This window comes from Protomyctophum bolini, assembly GCF_963924005.1.
Source record: "Protomyctophum bolini genome assembly, chromosome: 14".
Taxonomy (NCBI): domain Eukaryota; kingdom Metazoa; phylum Chordata; class Actinopteri; order Myctophiformes; family Myctophidae; genus Protomyctophum; species Protomyctophum bolini.
In genome coordinates this window covers 22,313,754-22,323,514 of record NC_137875.1, presented here as the reverse complement: position 1 = coordinate 22,323,514, position 9,761 = coordinate 22,313,754, and the positions used below count along the sequence as shown (strand labels likewise).

General features: G+C 45.0%; 1 protein-coding gene across 2 annotated transcripts; it reads right to left on the bottom strand.

Moving 5' to 3' along the window:
* Positions 1–852: 852 nt before the first annotated feature.
* On the bottom strand, positions 853–9,512 carry gpr75 (G protein-coupled receptor 75). 2 transcript variants are annotated; one of them, XM_080781671.1, is made up of 2 exons: positions 9,401–9,512; positions 853–3,779 (listed from the first exon to the last, which is right to left on the bottom strand). In XM_080781671.1, exon 2 carries the CDS (start codon positions 3,652–3,654, stop codon positions 2,011–2,013), a length of 1,644 nt encoding a protein of 547 aa, XP_080637797.1. In that variant the 5' UTR covers positions 3,655–3,779; positions 9,401–9,512; the 3' UTR covers positions 853–2,010. The 2 variants fall into 2 exon arrangements, with proteins under 2 accessions (XP_080637797.1, XP_080637796.1); XM_080781670.1 differs by lacking the exon at positions 9,401–9,512 and adding an exon at positions 4,352–4,464.
* Positions 9,513–9,761: the final 249 nt, after the last annotated feature.

Sequence of the window (9,761 nt, the reverse complement as noted above, 5' to 3'; positions counted from 1 at the left end):
CATTTGCTATGGTTTAGTGATCTACAATATTAATGGCAGTATTGGATTTATTTACTTTTCACATGCTATTTTAAAGCTGCATTTTGTAATGTTTAACTTCTATCCTGGATTCAAACTCTGGTTTCCCACATGAGTGACCAAATTTATATCGTTTATACAAGAGGCTTTTTTTTCTTTTAGCTGCAGGGAGATATTGTGCTTTGAGCTTCAGGCAGAACTAAGTAAGTGACCCGACACCAGAGTCTAAATTTCTCAATAGAAGACTAGGTAGACCTCGCAGATGTACTAGTTATATTGTATTAATATACTGCAGATTGTTGAAAAGTTTTAATAAAAAAAATAAGTTCAGGATTGCAGCTTTAAGGGAGTTTGAATTATTAACCTGATCCGGTCATGTAACAGGCTGGCTCTTAACAGTAAATCAACGTATTATAAACTTGTGTTTCAGAATTTATCAGAGATAACATTGTTTTGGGAGTTACTAACATTTTTGGAACTGTAAAAAGGCAAAATTCCTGCTCAAATTTAAGCTTCTTCAAAATACTAAACACATGCTATGTTGTTCATTTGCAGTTGGAAAGCTTTGTTTGTTTATGAACTAGGCTATTTTAATTAAAAACACAAAAACCTAAATATAATATCAGGTCAGTTCAGGTGTCAGGGTACACACATTTAACCAATTAAGGAAGAACAGATAGTAGTGCTCAATTGTTAATTTAACTCTTGGGTGTACAAATGCATTGGACCCTCCTCATGGGTCCATACCACTGAGCCCTCGGCAGTGCAACGTTAATGCTGATTAAAGCTCAGATGCACTGCACTTGCCAAACATTTATTGAGTTAGAAAATGAATGAGGTTCACAAATACAGCTTTCATCGGAAGAGAAAGACTTGAAATATACAGTCTGAAAATGCCATGTCATCAAAAATAGATTCCAGACAGTACTCCAACAACACTAAGAAACACTTTTGGGAACAGACATTTGGAACAATCACATTTGTCTTGCTTCTGAACAAGACTCATCTATCAATTCACTTCTTAGCGATTATTCCATCCATCACTTTTTTGATTAATCAAATAATAATATCAATGTCAAAAAAATCTAAATTATTAGTAGTTTATAATTGAGCAATAAATAAATTGATTTGTCTAAATGGTGCAGCAAGTGATTTTCTTTTGTTAAAATAAGTAATTGTTATCATTGCTATAGTGTTTGTTCAGTAACAGGGGTCTCCCCGTCTCTCCAGTTATTTAATTAGCAAACAAAAATTGCATTTCATGTGAGGATACCACTTTCATCCTATCAGGATCAGAACTCATACAGGATGCAGGATACAAAAAAAGTTAAATTAGTTTATTTAAGAGCTGGAGTGGAGAGACAGGGAGACCCCTGTTATTGGACAACCAGTCTATAGCAATGATTGCCATCTGAATAAAATAAAGATTTAACCTTTTCACTAAAAAACAAAGGAAAAACTTTTGTTTAAACCAACAAAAATCACTTATTTTATATTTTGCCCTACAACGGTGTCATGTAAAAATAGAAAAACAAGAATTGATTAAATCAATTAATTACCAGCTGCATTAATATTATCTGAGGGGGTCTGCTATAACAGCCTCTGTTTCAGGTTCAGTGCAGCAGTTTAGGTAGGAACCAAAATTCTCTAAGGCAGAACTATTGTGTTCTGAGTCGTTCGTTTCCACCCGGACATATTTGCGGTGCACATACATCAGCCAATGAGACAACCAGCTGGACTAAAGCTCACGGCGCAATCCCATTGTAGATATGCTATTTCTCGTAGAAAATGACAGAATTTATTAAATTGATTAGTTCAATTAACTATTGCACCCCTTCCTCATTTCCACAATACTGTAGTAGTGCTGAAGTAGTGCTGCTTCATAAAGGTTTCCCCCGCAATCAAATTATTGTGTTTTACAGCAGTGAAAAGCAAAGCTGATTTCAAATACAAAAAAAATTACTATTGGTGAATGTGATTCCCATGAGCTGTCTAGACTGAGGGAATGGGAATCTGATGCACAGAGGTACTTTCAAAGTCTTGCAGCGCTTCCTGGTGAGTGTGGTAGTGCATGGCTACATAAGACTTAGCAAAGCCAAAGGTCTGAGAGCTGACAGGCTGCAGGCTATTTGGAGAGCTGGGAGCTGCAGAGGGACTGCTGTTATATATACTGTAGTAGGGCTCGATACGAGTGTTAAGGGGGGTGGAGGTGCTGGGGGGCCGAGGTTTGCGTCCGCCTGTGGCCCTCGGGCTGCCAACACAGTCCCGGGAGTGACTGGGCCCACAGGCCTGGTCCACCAGCCTCCTTTGGGGCTTGGGTGACAGCACGTAGGCCGAGTTGGTTTCGTGGTGGGAGGACTTATTGCGATTGACCTCTAGGTTGCCCTTCCCCATGGCGTGCAGCCGAGTCTTTCGCTTGCAACAGAGGAAGCCCAGTGCCGCCCACTGGACGCAGCAAAGCACGCGGCGGCGGAGGCCCGCGCTGTTGCGCGAGTACACAAACGGATTGATGCCGGACTTGAGGAAAATGAGCACAAAGCCACACAACTCAAACTGATAATGTGCAAAGCCGCTTTCCGGCGACAGGACGTCCTGCGCCAGCGAGACTCCCATGGGCAGACAGCAGAGCAGCACAGAGAACACTATCACCACACAGGTCACGACCGCCTTAGAGTCCTTGGCCGTGGCCAGGTTGACCGTAGAGACCAGCTGGCAGCATGTAGCTCCCTGGGCAGCCCCCGGCACCAGGGGCTGGTTGTTCCTGTTGGCGTACGCGTGTGTCTGCACATGCTGCAGCTTATTGTACGTCTGGTTGCGGTAGAGGGAGGGCACGGGAACCGCACACTGCATGCCCTCGAAGCCTGCCGCGACGAGGGGGGGGGGCGGAGGGGGCCGCGTGGCGTCGACAGTGATAATGGGACACTTCCTCACCTGCACGTTCTTCCTCAGCGTCTGCGCGATCATCAGGTAGGACACAGACACGACGGCCACGCAAAAGGCAAAGTCTGCCAGGTAGACGTACAGCACGACTCTTGCTCGTCCGCCCGCCAGGCCAAAATGTGGCAGGCAGGGTCCATCTTTCCGCGAGTACACGCGTATGGTGAGCAGGACGGCCATGGTGAAGCTGGACGTCCACAGAAGGGCAGTGAGGGCTAAGGTGCAGGGGAAGGAGGCAGTGCGGTTGGGCTGTTGCCCCAAAACCATGCGTAGTCTGTGCAACGCAATGACGGCAACGGTCTCCAGGGACATGATGATGAACCCCGAGCTGGTCAGGTGGAAGGCGAAGCAGAAGCTCCTGGACACGCCGTCGTCGCCGGTGTCGAGGAAGAGCACCAGTGCAAACATGGGGGCGGTCACGCAGCAAATGAACAAATCGCAGAAGGACAGGTTGAGGATCATGAAGTCAAAATTGGTCCGGAACTTGCGAAACGCCGGGTCAAAAAAGGACAGGAACACCACCAGGTTGCCATAAGATCCCAGGCAGAAGATGAAGATGAGGAGGAGAGAGCACGTCGTCAGCGTAGCAGTGTGGATCACAGCCCAGCCAGAAGAAACCCGTGGGATCATGGTGCCACTGGAGTTCAGCTGCCTCTGCAATTCCAAAAGGCCCGATGCCAGTGTGCCAGTGGCATTCATTGTGCCAGGAGGAAATTGTGAAGATCACAAGATTGCTTGGTTTAATAAGATTCCACGGTATGGAAGGGTTGCGAAATTACGAGAGTAGCTTCCCCCTCCACCATTCTGGCTCCCATGGTCAGGTGCTAGGGAAGAATACAAAGTCAAATATTACTCATTCAATATTACTATTAAATAGCCTAGTACTCTTTCAACAGACTGCTCGGACATACACACAAACATATGACATATGGTGTCTGTCTACTGGGTATTGAGAATAAATTAGCTCTAAAATTATAAATAAAAATTTGCATTATACCACCATAACTTGGCCTTTAATGGGTTAATGCTCCCTCCCCCAAACTCATACGTTTTCTTGCATAAAAATTCGTGTGGGTGTCACTAGAATTACATTATATATTCGTTTCAGCTCATGGTGTAAGAACCTATTATTCATTAAAAGTCTCGCCCTCACAAATACCATAATTTAAATAATAGCGTGCGTGCGCGTATACGTTGTGAAATACAGACCGTTCGTGTTCCAGTGCATCGTCGATTTATTTAACGGAACTCATTTTCATAAAACAGAAAGTGCATGCATGGGCACCGTGAGCGTGCGGAGTGCGGTCTGACAAAAATGCGTATTTTTGCTATCGTCAGTTCGTCACAATGGAAAAAATTGCACATTGGAAAATGCCCGAATATATACTTCACATACCTCCCATTTCCATATAATACTCTTGTGCACGTAGCAGCATGAACAGCCGGGCGATTTTCGTTTTCTTGTCGACACATGATCCATCCTTCTTTGCACTGAAGCAATGACTACTACTGGATGCACACAAAATGAGTATGAAGTCACTGCCGACGTATCCAAGCATTAGCTACAAGTACGACGGTGTCGTTTGCCAGTTGCCAAAAGGCACAACACATGATCATCTACGAGGCTAAACGTGTACTTGTTCCTACTAAACAAACCCGTGATTACCTATATTAGCCTAATAATTATTTTAATTTATTAGTTAACTGTGTGTACATCAATTAAATTATCATTTTGTCATTTTTAGTGTTCTTATGGATTTTTTTATTTTGGCCATTCCCTCTTTAGATTACAAATATTGCTTCCAAATATACTAAAAACCCTCATCATCTCTCAAGGAAACATTGCCATGGCTATCTCACGAGAATTTCAATCACACATCACAGTAGCCTATTTACATTGCAGTGTTGGACATGTGTTGCTCACACACGTGTCAAAAGTTAAACACAACTATAGGCTATGTTGTCTATTACTACTGTTTTGTTATCAGTAAGGAAGAACAAAGGTAGTCTAAAACGGTTTAAATATTTAGCCTACATTCAGGTTTTTTAAACAAATTCAAATTATATTGAGGTCGAGGAGTAAGAGAAGTCATCACAGGACAGGCAGTTTGTAATCAACTTACAACAGTGCCCTTTGGGCACCAGCCCACTCAACCTGGCCACGTCCAGTTAATACATTGTACCCATTGTCAGAGTACCTGATGTACCCAGCGCTGGTTGTACGTACCCATCTGTCTGTCCCTTTTATGCCCATACAGTATATGAATACCGGTATATCTGTGTCTGTCTGTCCATTTTATGCCACTATATGGATATCTCTATCTGTCTGTCCTTGTCTTTTTATGCCCATATATGGAGATCTTTGATGTCATCATATGCCCAAATTGAAATATGGCATGCCCATAATATGGGAAATTTGTTCGGATCGGTGGCTCTGGACAACCACTTTCCGACTGACTTCACACCAGGCACCGCAATCCCTCCCAAGTTTGTCTCCATACATGGGCTTGTTACATTTGACGCCCACATCCACTTTCCAATGTTCACCTCACCCACCAGGCAGTTTCAATATTGTCTCTGTTTGTAAACCTTGTAATTCCAAAACCATTCCTTTTAAAGTAGTGAAAATAGCAGATCTACAAGCTCAAAACAGCAGCAGCAACAGGCCCCAAAGTACAGATGGAACATAGATAACATTACTCGGTGATGAATCCATGCATACATCTGCAACTGCTTATCCATAGTTGGGTCCCGCGACCCAACAACAGCTCCACAAGAGAGCTCCAGACTTCCCTCTCCATAGCAACATTAGTAACTTTATTCTGGGGGATCCCCGAGGCGTTCCCTGACTATTTTAGAGATATGATCCCTCCATCTGTCCTTGTTCTGCTTCTTGTGGGACATGCATTGAGGACCTCACTAGGGAGACGCTCGAGAGGCATCCTTACCAGATGCCCTAAGCTCGCTCCTCTTTCCAAGTAAAGTAGCAGCGACTTTACTCCGAGTCTTGTGTGACTGAATTTCTTACCCTATCTCTAAGGGAGATATGTGCCCACCACCCGTCTGAGGAAACTCGAGTTTGTCCACTTGTATCCGCAACCTTAATCTTTTGGTCATGAGGTCATGACCCACAGTTCATGACCATAAGTGAGAAAGATTTTGGACATAACCGCCTGGCCTGGGTGATGTGCAAGTGGAATGTATCATGCTGTGTGAAGCCTAATTTCATCATATGAGATGAGTAGCCTATAAGGCTGGGAAGTGGGAACGAGGCTACTTGAATACTATGTTTGTTGTTAATTGGTTCTGGTCATCCATTGCATTAATTCATTCATTAATGAATGACTATCAGCGGGGCAGCAAAGATTTCAACTGCTGCATTTATTTACTGTTATTGACAGACTAGTGGCAGAGCTAGAATGGGATAATTTAACTTTTTGCAGGTTGTAGATTGGTTGCCTAGGACGGATACGGAAACGGTCTATGAGCAAGCATAATGTACGTGTGCACGACGTGCATGTGCGTGTGTGGGGAAATGACCAGATACAGCAGCCAGCCATCCTCATGAACTACTAGCTAAAGTGCCTCTGCGCATGTGTTGGACCATCATTCACCAAAAAGATTTATCTTCTTCTTCTTCTTCTTGCTGCGAGAGTGAGGTCTAGCCAACACCAACTCGGGATTCCTGGATCGCTGCCCTCCACAAATTCCTATCCAACATCAGGTTCTTGAGCTCTGCAGTGTTGTCCGCCAAGCTGTCGCGCCGCAGCACGTCTACATAGGTGGTACGCCTCTTTCCCCTCCTGGCTTTGCCCTGGGTTGGCTCCCATATGGTCAATTTACTTGCCTCAAGTTCTGGGTGCCTGACGCAGTGCCCTGCCAGCCTCATCCTTCTCTCTCTGACTTTGTTCGTGACGCGTGGTAGGTCCCCATAGAGGTCCACATTTCTGATGCGGTCCGTCCATGTGACACCTAGTGCCATTCGTAGCATTCTTGTGTAGACTCCATCCAGGGCTTTTTCCTGTTGTACTGTGAGGGTCCATGTCTCTGCCCCATACAGCAGTACTGACTCCACAGTAGCTATGAACAGCCGCCTCTTAAGGTCTTCTCCCATGCCTGATTTCCACACTCTCCTCATCCCGTGCAGAGCTTTCCAGGCAAGTGTTCTCCGAACCTTCAGATCCTGTTCAGTTGAGGCAGTCCAGGCCCCGAGGTACTTGAAGTCCTCGACTTGCTCGAGCACCGTCCCGTCTGCAGTGGCAATGGTTTTGTCCTTGGTGTTAACTGTCATTACTTTTGTTTTCTTGGCATTGAGCTTGAGGCCGATCTTCATGCACTACTTTTCTACTGCCAGTAGTAGCTCCGTTCCTTTCTCGACTGTGTCCGATATTAGGGCGATGTCGTCTGCGTAGTCAAGGTCAGTGACCATGATGGGGTGTACTCGCCTTGACTTCCTCGGGACCAGAGTGAACCCCAGCGCCTCCTCTCTGCCATTGATTGCAAGTCTCAGTGCATAGTCCATCACTACAACGAACAGGAAAGGGGCAAGAGTGTCACCCTGTAGGACACCTGCAAGAATTTCAAATTCTTTGGTGTCACCGTCGCAGGTTTGGACCTTGGCTCGAGTCCGGCTGTAGCTTGACTCGATCATCTGGACCAACTTTTCTGGTACTCCGTAGGCACGTAGAATACGCATGAGTTTTCCGCGGTGGATGGTGTCGAAAGCCTTTTGGAAGTCAATGAAAGTGATCACCGCCGACAGGTTGCGCTCCCTTACCCCTTCCAATATCCTCCTCAGTGCCAGTATCTGCCCGACTGTTGTTCGTTCCGGGCGGAAGCCGTTCTGTGAGTTTCTTAGTAGAGGGTCTAAGATTTGTCTAAGAAGATTGAGGATCATCCTGTTAGCGGTCTTGGCAACTTGTGAGCTCAGGCTGATGCCACGGTAGTTGTCCGTCTTGGTGAGGTCACCTGACTTTGGTACTGGAACGATGTTCATTGTGCGCCATAGCTCCGGCTGCTCTCCAGACATGTGTGCTTTGTTGATGAAATCTAGCACCACCTCGTCTATGGGCACATATTTCAGAACCTCTGGTGTCAATCCATCCTCCCCGCAGCCTTGGCCTTCTGGTACTCATCCATGGTGAATGGTCCATCTGGAATGGGAAAGATTTATAAAGTGTAGATTTGCCATGGCAGCAAGTATGGATTTATTTTCAGGCTTAGAGGCACATATCCATGCTCACTCACTCACGATTAACCAATTGAAAAGGTTATTTTAAAGAGTGAATAATTAGTAAAAGTGGTTATTTGTAGATTACACCAGCACTGGCTTGTGCGGTCACACATGGCCACATTTCTTCATGTAAGCCTTTCATGTAATCCTCCAGACCATAGCCATATATCTGGTCTACCTCTGAGGCTGAGCAGACCCGATTAAGTCTGATTAGCAACCATAGACTACACATCATAGGTAGATATACCATGTCATACATACTGTATTGCCAAGGCCTTTAACAGGACATGAGACAGCTGTTCAGACTCTGTTTGGCTGGACAGAGGCGGAGAAAAAAACAAGCAAACAAAAAAACATACATCTCAACATCCACCCTCCACTTCTTTCTCCCCACTCCCTTCCTCTCATGCGCCTTGAATCAGAGCGTTATCTCCATAGCAACAGATCACTGCAGCCTGTGGTTTCCATAGCAACAGCGAGAGGGCCAGAGGGGGAGACAGTGGAGAGCCAGAAGGAGCGGAGTGCTGAATCATTACAGTGGAGCTGAAAGACAGTGAGAAATCCAGCTAGTGTATACAAGCATGCACTAACTAAACTAGCCAATGCTTAGTGATTATACTGTAAAATCAGCCAATATTACCGTTCGTTTTTTCACTAGCTGCCATCGTCACCTACTGCTGACGGACACCTGTTCCAAATTGGCCACAAGATTAGAACTTTTACAATTTGAATGGTCATGCCTTATTAAAATATCTACATATTGTGTGTGTGTGTGTGTGTGTGTGTGTGTGTGTATCTACCTCCAGCAGCTCAATTCTCCAGTAGTTGTAGGACCAGTGGCCGCACACCACTGCCTGCTTACTGGTCACTCATGTAGGTGAGCAGGTTGTAATTGTAAAACACCATGATGTCAACACTGTGTGTAGCGAGCATGCCAGCAGTCTGCAAAACGCTGTGCCCCGCACAATATGATTCTAGTTCTAGACTTTCTCAGACAGTCAAATGAAATATGAAAATATTAGTTTATATTTAGTTTAAGTAGACTCATTGGCATTTATAGCATATTGGCCTTCTCCTAACTAGTCTTTAAAATGTAGGTTCCTTAACACAGGTTGCAGTGTGGCGTACGTGAAAATAGAAGGGTTGTGCAGGAGTGATCGAGACAAAAGGCAGAATGACGGCTGTAACTGTTGCGTGGTTAAGATGACTCACCTCCTGCGGAGTGCTGAGAAGTGAGGACCATTGGAATCTGCTCTCTGAGGAGTCCTTGTGACATCAGAGACAGGCAGGTCTAGCATCGCTCTTCAGCTCATCATAACTGTCGTCATTCTCCACCGGAACGAAATGCAACGTGAGGAAGATGGGACAGAACAGATACAAAGAGCCAAGCCAACTGAGGATGGTCAACAGGTTTATCTGTGATTCAATTGGTTTCACAACTTGGGTGAGAGTAAAAGCCTAATTTATACCTGTAGTGTGGTCATTTTGGTCAGGTAGGCTACAGTTCATACCGGTATACTATTTCCCCAAAGGTCATGTTCAGTTGCCCAAAATAACATTCTTACAAAAAAAC